We start from the raw sequence: 26,139 nt of genomic DNA, 5'->3' as shown, positions 1-26,139 counted from the left end.
ATTCAACCTTTGGTCACATTAGCATGAGGGGGGTGGAGAGAAAGATACCTTTGGTAGAGCTTTAAGGAAAGCAGGGTCTCAGGGAGAGCCAGGGCTCACTGGGAGCAGGAAAGATGGAGGAGGGGTTGGAACTTACAAAGCACTTACTATGTGCCAGGAACTCTTCCATGATGCTTTATATATTAAATTAGTCCGCAAAACAGAATCTCTCTTTAGCCTGATTTTACAGATGGAGAAATTAGAGCATAGACAGGCAGGGTGTCTTGCTCAGGATCAGGGGTTTTAAGTTGCGGAGCTGGGACTGGAGCTCAGGTGGCCCACCTGTGACCTGAGTGTGCACAGCACTGTGCTCCTCCCCCCGCAGCAGCACACATCTGGAGAAGGGGATTTTGCTGATGCTGCATCAGGAGTTCCACAAAAGGGTTGGGGGAGGGGTAGACAGGTTAGATTAAGGATTGTGCAGAGCTGTATGGGGATGAGGGATACAACGGGCTATGGGCCTTCCTGATTTGGAGGCATATGGAATTGCTGCTTATGGTCTCCAAGGCAGATAGTGGTGGCAAGGCTGTGAGTGTTGCGGTGATGGTGCCGAGGGTAGGATAGAGGTGTTGCCAAGGACACAAGCTCAGCTATGCATCTTCACTCAAGCTGATGGAGGGTAGAGGCTGGGAAGAGGCAGTATTACTTGGAGTATAAGGAACTTTGGACCTCCACTTCACTTAGCCCACCACCATTACCCATTTATTTAAAAAAATAATTCCTGCTGACATCCAGGAAGTTTCTGGACATGAACAATAATATTAAAATCACCCGCATTTTCCATTTTGTGAATGCTTTGAAATATGAATGCACTCATGAATTTATGAAAGGGATTCTATCACTTTTACAAGATGGTAACCCTTTTGAGTCTTTGTAGTTTATAACATACTTTCACATACGTGATTTCATTATACACTCTACCAAGTACCAGCTTAGTTTCTGGCCTATTTTTAAACATTTACTCATCTAGAAGATGGATAATGAAATATTGAGTTTGGAGTAAGGGCAGGAAGTAAAAATGTGAAATATCTGGGAATATTCATACTTAATTTTCATTAATCTTTCTTTCCCTGAGTTTTTAGAAAAGGAAATATTCTTATATTCTTCAGAAGGTAGAACAGAGAAAAAGTAGCATAATTTTTGCTGGCAGCTTTTCAATTTATGACATAAATCTGTTGCATTTTAAGTGGAATGGCTTAGACACTCAGCCTTGCACTTGGGAAACATATGGTGATAATGGAAAATGTCCAATATGATAAATCAACAAAAAGATCATTTTGTACATAAAAGGTATTTATTAAATGTAGAACTGTTTGTGCAATGGATTTATGCTGTTAGTGGGAACCATCAGGAGTTGTAGTGATTTTTCTTTTGTTGTTAAAGAGAACAGAAGGTCAAGAAGAGACCAGTTAGAGAAAGAAGTAATGGCTTTCTCTTGTGAATATAAGGCTCCTACTTCTTACACACTCATAATAGTTTCTTCCAAGTGGTCTGGTGTGACACTTCTGACCCTTTGCTCTGCTGTTTTTGATGTTGTTATTGTTTGTTTGTTTTGTTATGACTGATTTGCTTGATTGGTAAAATTGGAAATAATAACCGGGCATGTTTAGCTCAGCTCTGTCCTTCTTGCTTAACCTGTTCCAATACCACCTGGCCTGGCTGTGTATTTAATTCAGGTCCTTTTGGCTTTCATGCTAACTTATATCCTCTAATTAAGGCTCTATCAATAAAATATGAGATTTTGTCTCCTCTCCCACTTCACTGATTTATACCTTAAATTGTACAAAAACTGGGGCATGATGGTGCTGTTTCTTGGGATCAAATTGTAGGATGTCCAGGTAGCTGTCTCAGACCTTCTAACCTTGGTTAGATGCCTCTCCTATGTGCTTGCATAACACCTTGTATTTCCCCTTTTATAGTACTTAATACACTTACTATTGGTGTAATCCCTGCTTCTTTGCTAAAATATGAACTTCAGGTAGTGACCAAGTGTTGGTGTCACTAGGACCTAACATGGGGCCTGACAAAGTAGTACCCAGTTTGTTGAATGAATGATTGAATGAGCTACTGCTTGAGAAAAGATTGAGTTCCTACTTTATGTAGTGAATGAAGAAAATGGACAGTGAATTCAAAACACTCCACACAAAAAATACCAATAGATTGTAGGGGCTATTGTCCTTCCATACTTCAGTGTTGAACAAGTTAAATTAAAACTATGAAAATGAGTACCTTCTTCCATGAGTAATGCCTGAACTGAGCTAGGAAACTGTGTTTAACCTGGAAAACTGCATTTTTAAAATAAGAATCAGCATTTTACTGATGTACAACCCTCATTCCTGTATATTATCAGCTCAGCCTTCTAGACAATATACATTTTCATGCTCCAGAACTTTGCATATGAAAATACAGAGATGAGAGTCCATCATTCAGAAAAAGCTTGATGTGATCCATTCCTCATTAATAATAACATTAAAGCACATTTGAAAATATTTTAAAGAATACGAAGATATAACTGCTCTAGGAAGATTTAGCTATTTCTTCATAAAGAAAATTAGGGGGTAGTGAAAAAAATTGATCATTGCAAACATTATTTTTAACGTCTTTAGTGGAGTATAATTGTTTTACAATGCTGTGTTAGCTTCTGCTGTATAACAAAGTGAATCAGCTATACATATACATATATCCCCATTACCCTCCCTCTTGTGTCTCCCTCCCAGCCTCCCTATCCCACCCCTCTAGGTAGTCACAAAGCACCGAGCTGATCTCCCTGTGCTATGTGGCTGCTTCCCACTAGCTATCTATTTTACTAGCTATCTGTTTTACATTTGGTAGTGTATATATGTCCATGCCACTATCTCACTTCGTCCCAGCTTACCCTTCCTCCCTCCCTGTGTCCTCAAATCCATTCTCTACATCTGCGTCTTTATTTCTGTCCTGCCCCTAGGTTCATGAGAACCTTTTTTTTTTTGATTCCATTTTTATGTGTTAGCAGATGGTATTTGATATTTGTTTTTCTCCTTCTGACTTACTTCACTCTGTATGACAGTCTCTAGGTCCATCCACCTCACTAAAAATAACTCAATTTCATTTCCTTTTATGGCTGAGTAATATTCCATTGTATATATGTGCCACATCTTCTTTATCCATTCATCTGTCATTGGACACTTAGGTTGCTTCCATGTCCTGGCTATTGTAAATAGAGCTACAATGAACATTTTGGTACATGACTCTTTTTGAATTACGGTTTTCTCAGGGTATACGCCCAGTAGTGGGATTGCTGGGTCCTATGGTAGTTCTATTTTTAGTTTTTTAAGGAACCTCCATACTGTTCTCCATAGTGGCTATATCAATTTACGTTCCCACCAACAGTGCAAGAGGGTTCCCTTTTCTCCACACCCTCTCCAGCATTTATTGTTTGTAGATTTTTTGATGGTGGCCATTAGGACTGACTGGTGTGAGGCGATACATCATTGTAGTTTTGATTTGCATTTCTCTAATGATTAGTGATATTGAGCATTCTTTCATGTGTTTGTTGGCAACCTGTATATCTTCTTTGGAGAAATGTCTATTTAGGTCTTCTGCCCATTTTTGGATTGAGTTGTTTGGTTTTTTGATATTGAGCTGCATGAGTTGCTTGTATATTTTGGAGATTAATCGTTTGTCAGTTGCTTCGTTTGCAAATATTTTCTCCTATTCTGAGGGTTGTCTTTTTGTCTTGTTTATGTTTTCCTTTGCTGCACAAAAGCTTTTAAGTTTCATTAGGTCCCATTTGTTTATTTTTGTTTTTATTTCCATTTTTCTAGAAGGTAGGTCAAAAAGGGTCTTACTGTGATGTATGTCATAGAGTGTTCTGCCTATGTTTTCCTCTAAGAGTTTTATAGTGTCTGGCCTTACATTTAGGTCTTTAATCCATTTTGAGTTTATTTTTGTGTATGGTGTTAGGGAGTGTTCTAATTTCATTCTTTTAACATGTAGCTGTCCAGTTTTCCCAGCACCACTTATTGAAGAGGCTGTCTTTTCTCCATTGTATATTCCTGCCTCCTTTATCGAAAATAAGGTGACCATATGTGTGTGGGTTTATCTCTGGGCTTTCTATCCTGTTCCATTGATCTATATTTCTGTTTTTGTGCCAGTACCATGCTGTCTTGATTACTGTAGCTTTGTAGTATAGTCTGAAGTCCGGGAACCTAATTCCTGCAGCTCTGTTTTTCTTTCTCAAGACTGCTTGGCTATTCGGGGTCTTTTGTGTTTCCATACAAATTGTGACAGTTTTTGTTCTAGTTCTGTGAAAAATGCCATTGGTAGTTTGATAGGGATTCCCTTGAATCTGATTGCTTTGGGTAGTATAGTCATTTTCACAATGTTGATTCTTCCAGTCCAAGAACATGGTATATCTCTCCATCTGTTTGTATCATCTTTAATTTCTTTCATCAGTGTCTTATACTTTTCTGCGTACAGGTCTTTTGTCTCCTTAGGTAAGTTTATTCCTAGGTATTTTATTCTTTTTGTTGCAATGGTGAATGGAATTTTTTTCCTTAATTTCTCTTTCAGAGTTTTCATCTTTAGTGTATAGGAATGCAAGAGATTTCTGTGCATTAATTGTGTATCCTGCTACTTTACCAAATTCATGGATTAGCTCTACTAGTTTTCTGGTGGCATCTTTAGGATTCTCTATGTATAGTATCATGTCATCTGCCAACAGTGACAGGTTTACCTCTTCTTTTCTGATTTGTATGCCTTTTATTTCTTTTTCTTCTCTGATTGCTGTGGCTAAAGCTTCCAAAACTATGTTGAATAAGAGTGGTGAGAGTGGACATCCTTGTCTTGTTCCTGATCTTAGAGGAAATGGTTTCAGTTTTTCACCATTGAGAATGATGTTGGCTGTGGGTTTGTCATATATGGCCTTTTTTATGTTGAGGTAGCTTCCCTCTATTCCCACTTTTTGGAGAGTTTTTTCATAAATGGGTGTTGAATTTTGTCAAAAGCTTTTTCTGCATCTATTGAGATGATCATATGGTTTTTCTCCTTCAACTTGTTAATATCATGTATCATATTGATTGATTTGCTTATATTGAAGAATCGTTGCATTCCTGGAATAAACCCCACTTGATCACGGTGTATGATCCTTTTAATGTGCTGTTGGATTCCGTTTGCTAGTATTTTGTAGAGGATCTTTGCATTTATGTTCATCAGTGATATTGGCCTGTACTTTTCTTTTTTTGTGACATCTTTGTCTGGTTTTGGTATCAGGGTGATGGTGCTCTCCTAGAATGACTTTGGGAAAGTTCCTCCCTCCGCTATATTTTGGAAGATTTTGAGGATAGGTGTTAGCTCTTCTCTAAATGTTTGATAGAATTTGCCTGTGAAGCCATCTGGTCCTGGGCTTTTGTTTGTTGGAAGATTTTTAATCACAGTCTCAGTTTCAGTGCTTGTGATTGGTCTGTTTATATTTTCTGTTTCTTCCTGGCTCAGTCTTGGAAGGTTGTGGTTCTCTAAGCATTTGTCCATTTCTTCCAGGTTGTCCATTTTATTGGCATATAGTTGCTTGTAGTAATCTCTCACGAGCCTTTGTATTTCTGCAGTGTCAGTTGTTACTTCTCCTTTTTCATTTCTGATTCTGTTGATTTGAGTCTTCTCCCTTTTTTTCTTGATGAGTCTGGCTAATGGTTTATCAATTTTGTTTATCTTCTCAAAGAACCAGCTTTTAGTTTTGTTGATCTTTGCAGTTGTTTCCTTCATTTCTTTTTCATTTATTTGTGATCACACACACACACACACACACACACACACACACACACACACACACACATCCTATTGGTTCTGCTTTTCTGGGGAGGCTGACTAATACAGAGAGCATCCCTTGACCACTGGGAAACAGGAGCCAGTGGATAAATGCCTCAGCCTTCCATCCTTCAGGTGGGTGATTCTCTACGACTCTCAAAATGTTCCAGCGGAACTGAGTTCCTACTGCCAGGTGGATCCCTCTATAACACCCGGTATCCTGGCTTTGACTTTGTCCCTGTTTCTCTCTTCCAGTTCCCCCTCCTGCTCTCTGGAATCACCTTCCAGACACCTACGCTCAAGTCCTTGTCCCAGGCTCTCATTTTGAGGAAACCCAATCTAAATCACGTAGAAATTTTAGATTTAACCTCAGTCAATTTGGACATTTTTTCCATATATTTAAAAAATTTTTATTTTATATTGAAGCATAGTTGATTAATTATGTTGTGTTAGTTTCAGGTGTACAGCAAAGTGATTCAGTTATATGTGGAATCTAAAAAAGAAGTGATACAAATGAACGTATTTACAAAATAGAGACAGACTCAACAGACTTAGAGAACAAACTTATGGACGTTTTCCCTCCCTGAAGAAGCATCTAGGATGTCGGGGATTGACATGTGTTGTGGCTCTCAAGGGGGAATCTGGAGCTTTCTTGGTAACTTGTGTTTTGTTGCATCTGCTGCCCTGGTCTCAGCTGCACTCTTCTCCACCATCACTGTCCTTCCACCCTGAGTTCTGCTGAAATGTTCACCCTCCCACTGCCTTTGTCATTTCTCGAACTCTGCTTCTTTCTCATCATGACCTTGAGCCTCTTCTTATCCATTCCTCTAGCCTTCTTGTATTTTTATGTTTCCTGAGATCCTGACATCCTCCCTGACATCATCTTTATATTTGTGTTAGTGGTGGAACTTATGGATCCTGCTTGCCTTTTTTTTTTTTTTTTTTTTTTTTTTGCTGTGGTGTGCAGCTTGTGGGATCTTAGTTCCCCAAACAGAGATCAAACCCAGCCCCCCTCAGTGAAAGTGCAGAGTCCTAACCACTGGGCCACCAGGGCAGTCCTCCACTTGCTTTCAAGTGCCCTGCCAGAAATTTGAACACGGGTCCTTTCTGCCTTTAGATCTCAAAACGTATATGGGGGTTTCAGACATTCTTCCCCATGCTGGACGTGACCAGTGGAGGGCAGTGAGCAGAAAGGGCAGAGCCCGTTCTCAAAAAGTCACATAGTGTCTTATGGCCTGACTTCCCTTCTGCCTCTGTCTTCGTTGCCTTCTCTTCACCCCTTGAGCATATCACAGCAGGCACTGTTGGCACCCTGCCCTGTATTCTCTCATCCCCTCACCCACCCGAGCTGCAGCTATTGATCCCTCCCACACTCTGCGGGTTCCCACCTGAAGTGCCGATGCTTGTCTCTTGTTTCCCTGCTTGAGGGCTTTGTCTGCTATCATGGGAGCTTGCTTGGCTGTGCAGGTGCAGACCAGAATTACACAGTATCAACATCCTAGTGGGCAGCCGTTGGCCAGCAGCCTCCTTGTCTCTCAGCGAGAAGGTTCTGAGGGGTGCTTCCCACTGTTTCTCAGAGGATCCCCTGTAAGTCTTAGCCCCGGTTGCCCACAGTGGTAACCAGCTCATCGACACACTGTTTACTAGCTTTCCCTCATTTTTGGTTTCACTTCCCACTATGCTTCCTAGAATCACCTCCTAAGTAAACAACCTACACCCAACTCATTGTCTCGGGACAATAACTTACGTTCTTTGAAGCCTTCCTATAATAGGTAGACTATGGCTTTTGAGTCTGAAATCTAGGGATTTTTCCCTTTTTCTTGTCTGTTCTTTCTCTCTCTTTTTTAATTTAATTTTTATTTTATATTGGAGTATAGTTGGTTTACAATGTTGTGTTAGTGTCACGTGTACAGCAAAGTGAATCAGTTATACATATACATCTATCCACTCTTTTTCAGATTCTTTTCCCATGTAGGTTATTATAGAGTATTGACTAAGTTCCCTGTGCTCTACAGCAGGTCCTTCCTGGTTATCTGTTTTATGTATAGTAGTTGTATGTACGTTAATCCCAGACTCTTAATTTATCACTTCCCCCCATGTTTCCCCTTAGGTGACCATAAGTTTCTCTGTTCTTTTTTAACAACTCAAATGGATCCAAATGGTCAAGAACCACAGGTTAAATGGAAGTACGGAAGACCCAAACCAAACATTCCCCATACTACATACATCTGTCAACTAGGACAATTTTCCTAGGTAAAGAAATGCTAGCTGTTCTTGGTTAAATGTGTTTGTGTTGTCCTCCCCCACCTGGAACCACCACTCCTGGTGTAGAACCAAGCCCTCTGGGGGTCTCTAGCCCATCTGTCACCCCTTACCGTGGGGAGTTATTCTCCAGTCACATCTGCACATGCAAATAGGCCAACAGCAGGTGTCTCCGAGGTGTATGGGGACCATCTCCCTGGACGCTGCTGACAGCTGTGGGCACTCGAGCAGCCCGAGAGTTGCTGTCAGCAGGTGCCAGACACAACCATTCAGGGAAGATTGATTTTATTGTCTGCTGGGTTTATGACAGAGGAATGTGCTTCACCAACCTGCTTTTGATGAAGTCAAAGAGAAGAGCTAAGGATGTTTTCTTGCTAACCGGTGAGTCCTGATAAGCAGTAAGCATTGTGTGGAGGGATCAGCACGTTCTGTGAGCAGTCTGCACCTTGAGGCATCAGCATGTGTCCAGGGCATGCACGACTACTTCAGATAACTTCTTGGTGGGGAAAAATAGTGGAAGTTGCAATAAAAGGGAGGCCTGGAGATATAGGTCATTCCTTAAAAAAAAGTCTATTTTTATCACTAGAGAAAATGAGTAAAGAGGCTTTGGGGGATATTTTCGGTTGGTTCTCCCAGGAGCAATCCTGAGATGAGGATGTGAATGCGCATGGCTTATTTCAGAAGCACAGGTGGGGCCTGGGGGAAGTTGGAAGGGGAAGGGAAGAGATCAAGTAAACGGTGTGGTGTTGGGCAGGTGTTGAGTTTGGGAGATCATGGGAGACAGGGCAGAACCCGTTGTGGGGTTATCTCCCTGCCAGCCCCAGTCTCGCGAGGTGAGCAAGCTGGATTATTTATTCTCCATCCCTGCTCAGTCATCAGCTGAGGCTACTTGCTGGGGTCATCACGAGGTGTGACCCAGAGCCCCCATTAGGGAAAGACTTGCTGCCCAGCTTCTGGGTGTTTGTCCGTGGGCACCCTTCCACTGCCAGCCCATTCAGTACTTGCCTCAGCTGCAGAGAGCCACTTTGCCAAGGTCATGCCCTTCCATGGTAGCCCACAGCCAATGCCTGGTTGCAGTGGGCATATACAGGACTGACCATTTAAGCTCAGCTTGGGACAATTCTAACTTAGCTCCAGGGCTCCCCATAGGTTGGCTGAGGCTGTCACTGGCATCGTAAATGACTCCTTCCTCTTCCCATTCCCAATTCTTTCCCTCTCTCCATGGTGTTCATCCCAAGGGAACTCATTAACAAACATCCTGCACACTAAACTCCAGAGTCAGAGTCTGCTACCTGCAGAACCCACCTAGGGATGGGCATTGCTTCCCTGGTGTTTTGATTTCACTAGGAGGCTATGGGCGTGAGCTGAGGGCGGGGCGTGCCACGTCTGCTAGAAGGGTGGTAGGATGAAGGTTTTCTGTATTTCCATTGATCAAGGAAGGTGAGGTCACGTGAGGGCAATGGGAACCACGGGTGTAATGAATGACTGGAGAGCTAGGCAGGGGAGCCATGACATATGATTTTGTGTCCAGTAGGATGGTGGTGGATTCAGAGCCCCAGTGTATGAGTGAAAGGGCAGGAGGGCTAGGGGTGCAGAGGGGAGGTGGAAAAAGAAATGGAGATAGTCCATCCTAGTGGAAAGTGAGACAGTGAATTAGCAGCCCCTCTATGTATTAGCTATTACTATTATTATTACTACTATGATGGGCTGAATTGCATGTCTCCCAGATTAACATATTGAAGCCCTGATCCCTAGAACCTCAGACTGTGACTGTATTTGGAGATAGGACCTTTAAAGAAGTAATTAAGGTAAAATGTGGTAGTTAGGGTGTGTCCTAATCCAGTCTTCCTGGTGTCCTTATAAAAAGAGGAGATTAGGACACACAGGAACACTAGGAATGGTGGGCACAGAGGAAAGACCATGTGAGGACACAGCGAGAATGCAGCCAGCTGCAAGCCGAAGAGAGAAGAAACCAAGCCTGCTCACACCTGGGTCTTGAACTTCTAGCCTCCGGAACCATGAGGAAGCACATTTCTATTGTTCAGGCCGCCCAGCTGGTAGTATTTGGTCATCATAGTCGTGCCAAACGAACACAGCTACTATTAAAGTGATTGTTCTCTCTCTCACTATTAAGTCACTTAGCAGATCTTGGTAATTCTGTCTTCTGAGTGTCCCGAAACCTGTCCAGCTCTTTCTGTCCCTACAGTTGTCACTCTGATTTAGACCTCTTTCATTTTCCTTTCTGGATCCCCATAGTAGGTGGGTCTCATTTGGGGCTTATCCTTCCGACATCAGACAGAACTACCATTTTGCCTAAGTGTAGATTTGATTCTAATAGATAGTTCTGCTTGCTTATGAAATCTTCCCTAATTCTCCATTGTTCCTGGAATAAGGCCCAAACTCGTCACTATGGCACCCGGGCGCTTCTGCGCTTCTCCACTGTTGCCCTCATCTTCCGCCACACTGCTCTAGCCTCAGTCCCATGCTTTCTTCAGCCTCCACATCTTTGCACACATGCTCTTCCTTCAAAATACTTTTTGTGCCCATCTTTCAGGGTTTGTATCCCCGTCTGCCAACCACAACGGGCCCCTGCTGCTTCATACCTGGAGTAACCACCAAGTTTTAGAACTCGCAGAGGCCTGAGAGCTACCCTGATCTACCCTTTCATCTTCTTTTTGTTTTTTAAAATAAATAAATATATTTATTTATTTATTTTTGGCTGTGTTGGGTCTTCGTTTCTGTGCGAGGGCTTTCTCCAGTTGTGACGAGCGGGGACCACTGTTCATCGCGGTGCGCGGGCCTCTCACTGTTGCGGCCTCTCATTGTGGAGCACAGGCTCCAGACGCGCAGGCTCAGTAGTTGTGGCGCACGGGCCTAGCTGCTCCACGGCATGTGGGATCCTCCCAGACCAGGGCTCGAACCCGTATCCCCTGCATCGGCAGGCAGACTCTCAACCACTGCGCCACTAGGGAAGCCCTCCTTTCATCTTCTTAAAGAAGAAACCAAGATCCAGAAGGGCAAAATGTGCATCGAAGGTCAGAGCATCTGTGACGCATTGTTTCAGCTTACTCCTCTTCTCAGAAAGTCACCATGGCTCCCTGTAGTTTCTCATATCAAGTCGAATATGACAGCTTCCAGGACCCTCCATAGTCAGTCTTGGCCTCACCGTTTATTTCCTAACAGACGTTGTCTATGGGAGTCAGACAAGGCATTTCTACATTGGTACTTTATTTCATCAGATCTAAGGTGCCATCAGGTGTCGAGTGGACTGCCATTTTATTTCCTAAGGTAGAAGAAATGATGCCAATTAAGCTAAAATGCATCATTGATTAACAGTGGGTTCCAATTTTAGAGATGTTAAAATCTGAACATACGTAAGTCTTAGGATCAATGCAGTAAGATACATTTAAAAACTCTTGCTTGGCTCAAATTCCACCTACTACCTGAAGCTCTCCTTGCTAATTTTGGACATATATCCTGAATTCCTGCAGAACTTATTTTTGGCTCTTTACCCGTTTCCTGACTTTTCTAATTTGCTTCCCTCTTCCTCCTTTTCATGGGTGATGATTTGGTATCTCCTGTGTGCCCGGCCCTGGGCATGCAGTGATGCGGAGTGTCTAGCTCCCGCCCTCGTGGTCTTTCTGTAAGGAAGAAAGGAAATACATAAGTAGGTGATTACAACCCACAAAGTGCTATGAAGAAACAATGCAGTAAATAGAGAATAAAGAATAAAGGCCCAGTGGTGGAGAGAAATCTATGTAGGTAGAATTTCTTCCAGCTGACCTCACTCTCCTTCTACATGTCTGTCTGTTTTCTGAAACCCAGTTCAAAAGTGTCACCTTCCCTCAAATACTTATTTCTTCCACATATTATTCTGCTTTACAGCCTCGAGAAATCCCCTCCTCTTCTAGCCTTGAATCTGTGCTCTCCCTTCCAGGGTGCCAGGATAGCATGTGTAGACAGCATGGATCCTTGGAGTCAGTCTCCCTGGGTTCAAGTCCGAGCATTGTCATCTATTGGCTGTATGGCTTTTGGGAAAGGTCTGTGGCTCAGTTTCTCCACCCTAAAATGAAGATAATACTAAGACCTATATTATGGCATGGCTGTGGGGATTAAATAAATTAAAACAATAAAGCATTTAGAACCACGTTGGGTATAGAGAAATCATTATAAGTATCCTCATGCCTACCCTGACTTGCTTTTATCCATGTTTTATACCATTAAGAGCAAGGGATTTGGGGTCAGAATAGAAGAAAATAAAATTCTGGTTGAACAACTTTTTCAGATGCATGAGCTTGGATACAATCCCTTGACCTTTCTGAACCTCATTTTCTCTACCATTTTAATAATGATAGCAATACCTACACTTAGGGGTTGTTGAGAGGAATAAATAAGATAAATACTGCAATTGCTACAGAGAGAGCTCTCAATGGAGACTGCTGTTATTCTCACCTTGATTCAGGAAAGGGGTCCTTATTATTAGTCTTAGTGTCCTTTCATCCCTCAGCAGAACTCACTGCTCATGAGGTCAATGATATTAGTTAAGTGTTTGAGAAATCACCGTATACAAGAGTAAGTAAGTGAGCAAAGAGCAGTGTCTGCTCAGACCTGATCATGGGGGTTTGTATACTAGCCACACTCCCACTTCTGCTTCTTTGTTTTCTGGGGGCAAATGGCACATGGTGTGGGGTCTCCTTGGAGAGGGACTCTTGTCCTCCTCCCCCATTTCCTTCCACGTGCCTTCAAATTGCACATCCTCCAATGTGCTGATTCTGCTTCCCCACATGCAGATTCACCAGGTCATGCTGTCCTGTTACTATTCTGTTCTGGAAATGAATGAGGTTTCGATAGGGGCTTGGGAAACTGACGTTCTTTTCTTACAGAACGAATTTGAAACTTCCACTGGAGAAAGCAGTTATAAAGATCCAGCAAACTGTGTGCTTCCAGCTTTGGTTTTCAAGCTGGAACTCCATGAAGTTCTGTGGAATACTATATTTCGTGATTATAAGCCTTGGAAATTCTTACTCTCAATAAAGAAGGCGTCTGCAGCCCTGACAATGCACAAAACTTGTATCAGCAAATGCAACATTTAATTCACAGGCCCCTCAGCTCCTTTGTGTCACTGTTGTCACGCCACTTTGTGATTCCCTATTAAACTTGGCATCTGGCTTTTTGTCTTTTATTAGGTATTAATTTATTTTGGACAGTTTTCAGGGCTAATCAACCAAAAGCCATGTTTGTATGGCTGTGGAATAACACGTCTCTCCTCAGTATATCGCCCGCAGTATGTCGTTTAGAGTAAAATGCTTCATTAAACTGGATATTGGTGTTAGACTCATGTCACAAGTTATTCCATGTTGCAGTGCTCTCAAGAGAGCAGTGTAAAATCAGACTGAAGCTAAAATAAAAATGGGTCAGTTTTAGCAATAAGTAAAATTCAGATGTATAGCATGCTGTTCCTTTTTTTAAAAAATTTATTTCTTTTACTTAGTTTTAGTTGTGTTGGGTCTTCGTTGCTGTGCGCGGGCTTTCTCTAGTTGCGGCCAGCAGGGGGCTACACTCTTCTTTGTGGTGCGCGGGCTTCTCATTGCAGTGGCTTGTCTTGTTGCAGAGCATGGGCTCTGGGCGTGCGGGCTTCAGTAGTTGTGGCACATGGGCTCAGTAGTTGTGGTGCATGGGCTTAGTTGCTCCGCGGCATGTGGGATCTTCTCGGACCAGGGATCGAACCTGTGTCCCCTGCATTGGCAGGTGGGTTCTTAACCATTTCACCACCAGGGAAGTCCCGGCATGCTGTTCCTTAGATGATGTTTTCTCTCTCTAGTCATTGTTTGATAACAAACATTTCTTTCTTTGATTTAGAGCCCCACTGAAAAGCAGAAGAGGAAATATTACACTAAATACTTGACTGCCTCTCCCCCATCCCCGTTCTCCACTCGGTATGACTTAATTAAGCCCAAGTCGTCTTCCCTGGCACCTAGATGTCTCCCCATCCTCACAGGCCCCACTGGGTTCAGGCTACCATTTTCTCACCTGGGTAATTAATGCTGATCTTGTAACGTAAGTTTGGAAGTGTTCCTTCCTCTTCAGTTTTTTTGGGAAGAGTTTAAGAAGGATAGGCATTCATTCTTCTTTCCATGTTTGTTATAATTCACCAGTGAAGCTATTTGGTCCTGGGGTTTTCTTTTTTGGGAGACTTTTGATTACTAATTCAATCTCCTTAATCATTGTTTTTTTTCAGATTTTCTATTTATTCATGATTCAGTCTTGGTAGGTTAGATGTTTCTAGGCATTTATCCATTTCTTCTAGGTTATCCAATTTATTGGCATATAATTGTTCATTATTGTTTAAAATATTTGGGTGCTCATATGTTAGGTGCATATAAATTTATGATTGTTATATTTTCTTGATGAATTGACCCCTTTATCATCATATAATGGAGCACTTTATTTCTTGTTACAGTTTTTGAGTTAAAGTCTGTTTTGTCTGATAATAGGTATAGCTACTTCTGCTCTCTTTTGGTTTCCACTTGCATGGAATATCTTTTTTCCATCTCTTCATTTTGAGCCTGTATGCTTCCATGAAGCTGAAATGAGTCTCTTGTAGGCAGGCTATAACTAGGTCTTTTTAAAAAAATCCATTCTATGCCTTTTGATTAGAGGATTTAATTTATAAAGTAATTATTGATAGGTAAGGAATTACTAATGGCATCTTATTAATTGTTTTCTGGGTCTCTTGTGGTTCCCATGTTTCCTTTTTTTCTCTTTCTGTCTTCCTTTGTGAATTGATGATTTTCCATAGCGGTACCCTTTGATTCTCTTCTCTTTATGTTTTGTGTATTTACTCTAGGTTTTTGCTTTGTAGTTATCCTGAAGCCTATATAACACATCTTATAGATATAGCTGTATGTTTTATGCTGGTAAACTTAACTTTGATTGCATACAATACTTCTACTCTTACCCCCTCTTTTATGTTTTTGATGTCACAATTTAGCTCTTTTTATATTCTGTATTCATTAACAAATTACTGCAGCAATAGTTTTTTTTTTTTTTCTTGCGGTACGCGGGCCTCTCACTGTTGTGGCCTCTCCCATTGCAGAGCACAGGCTCCGGATGTGCAGGCTCAGTGGCCATGGCTCATGGGCCCAGCCACTCCACGGCATGTGGGATCTTCCCGGACTGGGGCATGAACCCGTGTCCCCTGCATCGGCAGGCAGACTCGCAATCACTGCGCCACCAGGGAAGCCCAGCAATAGTTTTTTTAAACACTTTTATTCTTTAACCTGTATTAAGGCAATTTCTTTAATCAGTTTATCATAAATTTATCATATGCTCAACTATTCCACTCCTAGGAATCTACATAAAAGAAATGAAAATATGTTTATATACAGACTTGTTCATGAATGTTTATAGAACCATTATTCACAATAACCCGATACTGAATAGTCCAGAAGTCTACCAAATGGTGAATGGATAAATAAAATGTGATATTTGTAAAGAATGGAGTGCGATTCACCAATCAAAAAGGAATGGGTTAGTGATACATGCTACAACATAAATGAACCTCAAAATATTTTGTCAAGAGAAAGAATCCAGACACAAAATACCACATATTCTATGGCTTTATTTATCTGAAATGTCCAGAAAACGAAAGTCTATACAGATGGATAGTGGTTGCCTGGGGCTGCAGGTGGGAATTGAGAGTGATTGCAGATGGGCATGAGGAGTCTTTTGGGGTGACGGAAATGCTCTAAAATTGGATTGTAATGACAGTTGCACAATTCTGTAAATTTTCTAAACCTCATTGAATTGTATGCCAAAAAGGGTGAATTTAATGGTCTATAAGTTATACCTCAGTAAAGCTGTCAAAAATAAGAAGAAAAATAGAGTAATTAAAACATTTCTCCAGTTTTTTAATAGAAAAGTATAAGGAAATACACCATTAATGACAATTTGTAAAAATAAAACAAAATGAAACATCTTACCAGGAGAAAACTCTTTTGTCGTTTTGGCCTTCCACTCCTTCCTTCTTGGAATTGATGCAGGCTTGATGCCTGGAGGTGTTGCACCTATTTTGCATTCATGGGAATAAAAGCCACATACCACGGACAAAGTAGCAGGAAGATAGAAGGACACTGGGTGCTTGGTGACATCTTTGAGTTACCGCAGTCCAGAATTGTCTTCCTCTAGACTTCTGTATCTTGAGGATAAGAAACTTCTGTTTATGTCAGTATTAGTTGGATTTCTATCATTTGTAGAAGGAAAAATTGTTATACCTTCAAACGCTTTTTACTGCTTTTAAGTAAATCTATAACTCATTAACTAGACCTTAATGAGCTGACCTTTGCCGGTATCTCCATGAGGTTTAAGGCCACTGAGCCACTGGTAGAAATAGTTCTCTCTCCCTCAGTCTGCATCTCTCTCATTCTTCTGGTGGTGTCCTGCTCCACTAAGAACTGAGCCAGTCTGGTCCTCAGGCTTGACCCACTTCCATGAAGTGCTCACCAAGAATAACAGTCATCCTGTGGAGGACTTAAGTATCTAGTCTTCCATGGCCTCTAGCCGTCAGGTCAGCACAGCTCACCTGGATTCTTTCTTATTCCAAACCCTAGAATATTGTGTGTATGTGTGTGTGGTTTTTTTTGGAGGGGGTGGACGAGGGAGTGTTCTACTAGCCCCTGCTTAGCTCTAATTTCCTATTTCGAAGGACGTAAGGAAATTCCAGATGTTCTCCTGTGTGGGCACCCATGAAAAAGTCAAGGTTGTCACCTAGCACCCACCTTGCCCACAGACACCCCTCCTAGCCATCCCTGCTGTGTTGATCCCACGCACTGGTTTTATGAAGGACATCAGCAAGGCAGCCCAGTCACCGTGTTTCAGAAAGGACAGGTGAGGCACAGGTCTCTCGGTCTGGTATCCCTCAAATCCATCTAGAAGGCTTCATCATCACCTTTCCCTTCTACCACCTCTAGGACTTGGGGAAAGATGGACCAACATCTAAACTTTCTCCTCTCTCGTTATAGTCCTCAGCTCAAATAGTTGGGGGCACAGACCCATTTTGTCCGATAACACATCTGTGACATTCATTTTAGTCTTGCACTTGCACTGGTTTTTAAATATTTAAAGATAAAGCATTGGGTGTATTGCTATCTTGTCTAATTTGAGAACCTTTTATTCCTGGGGGAAATAAGAAAGAGTTGGTAAGATCACTCCTAAAGGGAATAAACAATACAAGATACAGGAGCTAATTCTTCACAATATTATTCTGTCACACTTGGAGTCTGGCTCACACTCTTGCTTTTCTGTGTCCTGCTTTAATGGAACTCTTGTAAAGTCCCATCCTGGCAACCGGCATTGACAAGAGCTCTATTCTGCCCTCCCAAATAGCATATTCCATTCCTACCTATTCTCAGTGATAAATCTAGTTTGATTTTGCCATGTCTCTGTTCAAATTTGAACTGGTTTTGGATCATCTCCTTCTTGGAGCTGCACTTTTGTTTATTCCAGAAACCCCATGAGCCCCTGTTTGTCCCTGCTCTTCCCCCCAGCAGCCGTGCAGCTGGTGCAGCTGGGAAATCTGTACCATCCTCCTGCTGAGAGATAATTACAGCAATGAAAGCCTAGACTGGTATTTCAAAGGAGTAGTATTCCAACATCCTTGTTAAAACGGGTTCAATTTGCCATATGATTTGAGTGGTAAACACTTTTCCCAATATTGTGAATTTCACAACATTCTATCAGTGCTACAGAAATCTGAAAAATGTATAATGTATTTGGCCAGGGTACAAACACCCGGAAAAGTTCTGGTTTACTGTATAAATATCATAGAATGATTCAGCTGGCTTAGGAAGAGGATTTGGTAATTTGAGCTGAGGAATAAGAAATACTCTTTCATCAGGTCTGTTAAAAAAACAAACATAATGGGATAAAAATTGGAAAGAAAAACAGTAACAGGCAAACCATGGTAATTTCTTTCAAATGACTTAAAGGCAATCAAGATCAAATAGGAGTCTTTCGTTCTGACATAATTCAGTCCACCAAAGGTTGAATATTTTTAGATTACATGTAAAACATTCATGGACTACATTTCCCATCAACTGACCCCTTTCTCCTCCCCGTGATCACAAATTTAATGGAGAAAAAAAAAAAAAAACTTAGCTAACAGAATGAGAGTCACCCTGCACTCTGATGGTCTCCAGCTAATTATGGTCCCAAAGAGCCAATGAGTTCCTCAAAAGCATCAAACTTATGAGCCATGGTAACGGGAAAGGGAGAACTAAGCAAAGTTTTTTTTTCCCCTATTGATTTTATACTAACCAGACCAATAGAAACCCTAGTAAAAGTAATTTTGTATGAGAGAAGAAGAGGATTTTCTTTTAAATAGCTTCATATATTTCTAAAACTTATTAAGGTAAGTGATAAACTGGAATCCACTTTCTCTGCCGTAACTTGCTGAGGGTGTTAGCAGGCCACTAATAACAGCATCTAAAAATTTCAGAGTTTAGGAAGATTGATCAAATTATTTCATATTGCCTGAAAAAATTTATCTGTGTACTTTTTTCTTTACTTGAGCTAATGTTTAGACTTGGGGTTTACTTGACCAGACTGTTCTTCAGCAGGAAGCTTCCCATCCCTCTTTCCTGAACACAGCTGTGTCAGTCAACTATCATCATAGTATGTAACAACAACAACAACAAAATCACAAGGTCTCAGAGGCACACATGACTAAGCATCTGTTTGGCTCATGATTCGGTGGATAGTCTGGGGGTCGGCTGATCAAGACTGGGCTTGGCTATGTGTTGAGCCCGACATCTCTCGTCCTCTTCTGGGGATGAGCAGACTAGTTTGATCGAATTCTTCTCATAGCAGTGGCATAATTGCAAGACAATGTGAGTGAAAACACTGAAGGCCTCTTAAACCTAGGCTTGTAACTGGCACTCTGCCTTATTCTGTTAGCCAAAGTATTACGTAGCTAAACCCAATGTCAAGAGATAGGAAAATGTATTTTACTTCTTTAATGTGAAAAATGACTACATCACATGGGAAAAGGCAAGAATACAGGAAAAGGTGAAAACGATGGGGTGTATTGCACCATCAAACACACAGCTGTTGTGTCATTCAAGTACCAAAGAGGAAGGAAGGAGACTTGATAAATATCAAGGACATAAAATGGAGAAAAATTGATTGATTGATTGATTGATCTATTCATTTACTGTGCTAATTATTGCTTCATAACAATTTACCCCAAAACTTAACAGCTTAAAAAGTACATATTTATAATCTCCCAGTTTCTATAGGTCAGGAACCACATTTTGCTGAGTCCCCTGGCTCTGACTGTCTTCCAAGGCAACAGTCACACAAGGCTGGACTGGGGAGAATCTAATTCCAAGCTCACTCACATGGTTGTTGGTAGGACTTCATTCCTGGGGTCCATTAAACTGAGGCTTTAGTTCCTCATGAGTTGTTGGCTGTTGGTCTCTTGCAGTTCCTTGCCATGTGGCTCTATCCATAGAACATCTTACAGAATGGTAGCAAGCAAGCAAGAAGGCAAGAGTGAATTCCAGCAAGAGAGTAAGAAAAGTAATGTGGAAGTCACAGTCTTCTGTAGCCTAACCATGGAATGGCAGACTACACTGTATTCCATTTGGTAGGAGTAAGTCATTAGGTCCAGCCCATGCTTAAGGGGAGGGGATTATACAAAAGGCATGAAGACCAAGAGGGCAGAGATCATTGGGAACCATTTCAAAAGCCACTTAATTCATTGAATCGTTCTTCATTTTATGGAGCCTCTGCTATGTGCAGAATCTTGGGCTTGGAATGTGTGTATTTCAGAGATGAAGAAATTACAAACCCTGACTTTGAACAAACAGTCCTAGTAGATTCAGTGACATAATTCTAAAAAAATCTGTTCAGGCCCTAATGCTACATGCCTGAATTACCACGCCATAGTAGCATTTTCAAATTTTTATTCTATTTAGAATCCTTCATTGTCCTTACAACATTCAGGATAAAATTCAAGTTCTTTAGCATTTATCTGTAACTTATCTATTTATCTAGCATTTAGTTACAGATTTTTTCCATCTCTGTTCCCTAGCTTACCTATTCTATGAGCTGTTAATAGGATTTCATATTAAGTTTGGTAAATCTATTCAGAGTCTAGTCAGACTCGATACCATAGAGTTTCTTAGAACTTTCAGTATGCTAAAATGTGAATGTAATCTGCTAACTTCCCCCAACATATTACATATTTAACCATTGAATCCTTTTGCCATGGAGCAAATCAGGGGATTCGATTCTGATGAATATCCTTTGGGAAAGTACTTTCAATTCAACTTTTGTGACTTTACCTCTTCTGTCCTCTGATCCACCTTCTCTGAAATCGCCATGCTGTTACTGTTTTTCCAGGTGTCCTGACATTCTGATCTCTTCGCCTAGAATGTTCTTTTCCCTCCCATCATCTGCTTGGTTTGAACTAGAACCTTAAAAACTCAGCTCAAAAATCACCTCTTCCAAAAATCCTACCCTGATTTCCCTTTCCCTGTGCTTTAACAGTAACCCCAGTCCTATGCTTATTATATGATGCTCTTAATTGTTTGATTCTTTTCTTACCAGCTGCATTTTCCTGAATTGTAATCTCCTTGAGGAAAGACCTATGCTAGCTCAAGTTCAGAGCCCTGGTGCATACAAAGTGTCAGACATGTACCAGCTAGTAAAGAAAACAATGCTTTTGAACGCTAGAACAAATGAATAATACCTGGTTCTCTTCTACCTGCAGTTGGTGTTCCTTCTGCATCCCCAGGCTTGCTAGCAGTTAGGCTGAGGACACGTGAATTGTTCAGGCCAAAGGGCTATGGAGGTTGTAGGTTGAGATCATGGAACCACCATTGTGAGCATACTGGGTTCCTATGTCACTGCATGGTATAGAGCTGCCTTATATAAACATTAGATGAATGAGATAGACATGAAAGGAGCCTTTGTTGCATTAAGTCAGTCACTAAGATTTCAGAGTTTAGCCTATCTTGACTAAGGTATTACACCAAGGCTAGCAGAAGTTTGATGCAGGCAGGAGTGTGTGACATGAAGACTTAAAAAAAAAAAAAAATTCAAGAGACCCAGAAAATGCTAAGAGGTTGCTTTGGAGTTGCCTGAATTCTGCCTAATTTTGGTCACTGAGAAGCTGCTGGATGCATCTTTTTAGTAAAGATGGCTGACGAAAACTTACAGATGTGCTAGCAATTACTACTAGATTTTAAATAGAACTGCCTAATTTGAGTTATTTTATGCAGAAAAAAATGAAGTATGGAAAAGATGACAGAATATCCAAGAAATATACAATGGTTTTATGAAAAAGAAGTATCTGATGTAGTGAATGAAAGCCTTGCTGCTTGTACTGAACAAATTCAGTGGTGAATTACTCAACTTAGCAGTGTTTTGCCTAGACAGCCTAAACTTGAATCTCCAAGAAATTCCTCTTGGATTGATTTGATTATAGCTTGGGTGCCAAGCCTATAATTCTAAAAAGGAGGAAACTTCTTGCTTCATTTATGGAGAAGTTGGGAATTTTTTCCCAGCTTTATTGAGATATGATTGACATATAACATTGTGTAAATTTAAGGTGTACAATGTAATGATTTGCCATCTGTATATATTACAAAATGATTATCACAGAAAGGTCAGTTAAAATATCTATCACTTCACGTAGTTACAAAGTGTTTTTTGTGGTGAGAACTTTTAGAATCTTCTCTCTTAGCAGATTTCAAATATCCAATGTAATATTGCTAACTGTAGCCACCATGCTGTACATTACACCCCCAAAGCTCATTCATCTTATAACTGGAGGCTTGTACCCTTTGACCACCTTCACCTATTTTCCCAGCTCCCCACCACCAGCCCCTGACAACCACCAGTGTGTTCTCTGTTGCTCTGAGTCTGATTTTTTTAGATTCCACATATAAGTGAGGTCACACAGTATTTGTCTTTCTCTGTCTTAGCATAACGCCCTCCAGTCTCAACCATGTTGTCGGAACTGCAGGATTTTGAGAAGTTGGGAATTTAGGGCTTTGCTTCATAAGGAAAGTGACTGAGCAGAAATCCCAAGGACTTTGTTTTTTCAGTCTCGATTATTCGTTTCAAGTAGCAGAAACTGCCTGTGAGCTGAAAAGGATTTATTGGAAGGAAACTGTGCAGCCCACAGAATCAGTGGGAAGGCTGTAGAATCGGGCTCCAGGATGACTGGGAGACTGGGGGAACAGTTTATAAGGATGCCTTGTCACCGTGTGCTGCTGCAGATCCAGATCCAGAAAGAGCGATTATTCCAGTGAGGAAAAATCAAAGTCCTCACCCTGCTAGAAGGGGCCTAAAGCAATCAGCCTGTTACAAGCTAGCTAGCTGGTTGCTTTGCCCCCGTCCAAGGCAATGGTGTTATATCCCTGAGCTTAGGGTTGGTTCCTGCTGCTGCTGGCAGTTGGAGCACTCATCAGAGAAAGTGACCAGTTGGTCTTCATGGGGTTATTTCTCTGTCCCTGTTGTCAGAACCTCTTAGTTCATGAGTTCACTGGCTGTAGATACAGGCTGATGGACATACACTAGATGTATGACATATATCTAGGTCTGATTATTAAGAGTTTCCTCCGTGGTGGGACTCTCTGCTGAGGAGTCACATGGGACATAAATATCTTCCTACCCTGGGTCCACTTTGAGAAGTCTTCACACATACTTCCTCTTCAAGCCTTCTTGTACCATGTCTCTATCCATGATGCAGCTAAACTGTCAGCCACTCCCCATCAGTTGGTCCTTTTTTAAAGTATAATTTTTATTGGAGTATAGTTGATTTACAATGTTGTGTAAGTTTCTGCTGTATAGTGAAGTGAATCAGTTATACATATACATATATCCATTCTTTTTCAGATTCTTTTCCATATAGCAAATACACAATATTGACTAGAGTTGCCTGTGCTATCCAGTAGGTCCTTGCTGGTTATCTGTTTTCTATATAGTAGTGTGTGTATATCAATCACAATCTCCCAGTTTATCACTTCCCCCCACATTTCTGCTTTGGTAAACCCAAGTTTGATTTCGAGATCTGTGAGTCTGTTTCTGTTTTGTAAAAAAGTTCATTTGTGTCATTTTTTTTATTAGAGTCCCCCATCATTGGTCTTGAACCATATCTTAAGCAGTCTTTCCAGTAAAAGTGAACAATGATATGTACTGCTTGTGGTAGATTATACTATTTTCCCTAGCTATTCACACCCTCTTCCTATTAAAGGATTATATAGCCTACTCATTGTCAGTGACTAAGTTACTGCTGTAAAGATAGGTTAAGCTTTGCCATATGACATATTTTGACCAATGGAATGTGACCAGACACAACACCCAGTATGTTCAGATAAGCCATCAGGATGCCGTTGTGAGCTTTGCCATGGTCTCTTTCCTCTGACACAAGAATGCAAAGCCATAGATGGGGGCTGTGCTTTCATTTTGGTTATAAGACTGAGGAAACGTGCAGAGCAAAGCTACATGCTCTGTTCACCCAGAGCCAACATTCCAGAGAGTGAGAAACAATCTTTATTGTAAGCACTCATGTTTAGCGGTTGTTACCACAACTTACTGAGAGAAAGAAAACTGTCCTGTTCAGTCTTCTACCCACGGGGAGAACCTCCCTCCGCCACCTTTCATGGTCACCCACAAGGAGGGTGATAAGTTTCTCCACAGTCCGCTTCTAGCTGCCAACATCACTGTGGTGAAGAACTGTCTGTAAGTCAAGCTTACATCTTTCCCTCCTCAGAGGAAACTCCCGGAGGCCGTCAGCGAGGGTTGAGGAAGAAGTGGCAGGAGGAGGCCCGAGTGAGTCCTCAGCGAGTGCAAACTGCTCCCGCAGTCAGGTCAGTGCCTGTAAGATCTGTCTCAGTTGGTTCTCTCTCTCTCTCTCTCTCTCTCTCTCTCTGTCTCTCTTAATATTTATAGAGATAAATGTGTCTATATTTGATTTCTGTCAGTATATCAGTGTATATCAATCATTTGATCACGGTTTGTTGAATATGCCTGAGTTTATGGCGATGCTACTGATTAGACAACACTTAATGTGTAATGTTACAGGGAGAAGTTACATGGTCAATGGGTGTCCCATGGTGAGGTACTGAATCTTCACTGGGCCCAAGAGCAAACCAAGAGATGTTTTTCAAAAGTACAATAGCTTGAAAAGGGCATGTTTGTCCCCCAGCCCTAGAGGTTGCCACTCGAATGTTACAGAAGTCCCCACAGAGTAATAATCTGTCACAGGCCCGTCAAGTCCCATTGCATCCGCTAGATCATAAGAGTCAAGGTTTAGGGCTGCCTGCAACATGGCGTGGACCAGCTGGAGAACCTCCACTTGCCCTTAGCCTCACTTAAGTTGACAGCCATTGGAGTCAACAGGAAATGGGTTTGGTAAGTGCACGAAAATGTGGTGGATGCGCCTCTAAAATCCCAAGAGGGCCACTAAACATTGTGACTTTTTCTTCAAGGGACAGCAGGTTTCTGCCACTCGGAGGGAATGTCTCGTTCTGCCCCAGAGACTAGTTCCCAGAACCTTCCCTGGAGAGCCAGCCCCTGCCTGTCCATGAAATTTCCTGTCCTCAGTCTCGAATGCGTGTGTCTAAGGAATCTGGGACACTTACTACTTTCTGTTCTCCAGGCCCCCATAGAGTGAACCAGAGGCTTACCATGTTTTAAAATAATTTTCAGTGAAATTTTTGGCAGATGTTTTGCTATTATCCAATGGCTCTGATGGTTATAAAATACTGTTTAGGAGGTGTAGGCTTCACTTGTAATTTTCTTTAAGCCATGTATGATTTCTCGTAGGCATGAAATAAGAAAAGTGAAAGAGAGGTGTTCAGTGTGCAGCTTGACTAAGAAGTCAGGAAGAAGACAGGTAAGTTATGTGTGGCTCTGACAGGATTAGTAGCTTTTCTGAAGAAGCAGTCTTGGGTATATGTGCTTATGGCTTGGGCTGTCAACACACAAAATCCAAGTAGACTATTTAATCTGTGACTGTGATCTCAATATTTAGGGGGGTCTTGGAACCCTATACAAATCTAATTAAATCTGTAAACCCCCTACCCAGAAATTTTACAAACTTAAAACTCTTTAAACAAATATAAGGATTTAATCAATTTGCTGAAGGTCTTCATAGAGGTCTGAGGATCCAAATTAGAATCCATGTTCCATGAGGCTGACAGAGGTACCTATTTGAATGGGAAAGGCTGTGGGTGGCTTTATAAAGCTTGGCTTAGGAGGCTAGAAATCATTCATTCTCTTGATGATTAAGGCTGCTTATTTCTCTCAATGGTATTACTTTTTATCACTGTCAACATTTTGCCCATGGGTCCTTCTTTCTTCCCTTAAATTTGATTATTGTAATTCTTCATTATGTACACACTCTTCGGGAACAAAATACCTTAGGTTAATTCTTTAAATGAAGCCAGATACTTTTTATTTAGAACCTGACAGATAAAAAACTTTAGTTCAATTATGGAAAAATAAAATATTTATTTCCCTTTTGGCTAGTTAATATTGAGTACACAAAGTCATTGTGATTTCTGGAAGCCAAGCTGGGTGGTATGATACCAATATTGCTCACAAAAGTTTTGAGAAAATTTGATATGGCTAAAACTGGGTTGGAATTCATCCTAAAGGGACAAAGTGAACAATTTTTCTCTTCTTTTGCCAGTAGTCACATATAAAATCCCTGGAAAATAGCAATATTTTAACATTTCATTTATTAGTGGGGATAGGCTGGTTATTCAGATAATTTAATTTCAATAAATATTGACTGAAAACTTATTATGAGGTTTATGGTTCAGGTAAGTTCATCAGAATCTTGATGAAAGGCAAAATTGACTTTTCAACAACACAAGGAAGTTGTGGTCACATAAGCAGCAAAGTGAAATGTATCAGGGTTTGAGCAATTAGGGCATGAGGGAGGGAGGAGGAAGGACAGAAAACTTGGTTGACCTTGTCACTAGGAGCTTTGCTCTTGAAGTGGCGCAGAGATTATTATGTTGCAATCTCAGGAAAGAAAAT

At 41.2% G+C, this 26,139-nt stretch overlaps 1 protein-coding gene across 16 annotated transcripts in view; it reads left to right on the top strand.

The window, feature by feature from the left end:
- LOC307186445 (uncharacterized protein) overlaps positions 1 to 26,139 on the top strand; it is a 439,601-nt gene that overhangs the window by 115,455 nt on the left and 298,007 nt on the right. For 9 of the 16 annotated variants that reach the window (XR_013828326.1, XR_013828327.1, XR_013828328.1 and 6 more), the window contains exons 6-8: positions 7,931 to 8,073; positions 23,864 to 23,960; positions 24,919 to 24,988. Coding sequence is in view for 5 of the 16 variants with exons in the window: in XM_079921495.1 (XP_079777621.1) it covers positions 8,001 to 8,073; positions 23,864 to 23,960; positions 24,919 to 24,988 (240 nt within the window). In the remaining 11 variants the exon portion in view is untranslated. The remainder of the gene's footprint in view (positions 1 to 7,930; positions 8,074 to 23,863; positions 23,961 to 24,918; positions 24,989 to 26,139) is intronic. The other 7 variants (XR_013828323.1, XR_013828324.1, XR_013828325.1 and 4 more) reach the window with 1 other exon arrangement.

Source organism: Stenella coeruleoalba (genome assembly GCF_951394435.1).
Source record: "Stenella coeruleoalba genome assembly, chromosome: 5".
In the NCBI taxonomy this organism is placed as follows: domain Eukaryota; kingdom Metazoa; phylum Chordata; class Mammalia; order Artiodactyla; family Delphinidae; genus Stenella; species Stenella coeruleoalba.
The sequence above is the reverse complement of the archived record's forward strand: the minus strand, read 5'-3'. Positions and strand labels throughout refer to the sequence as shown.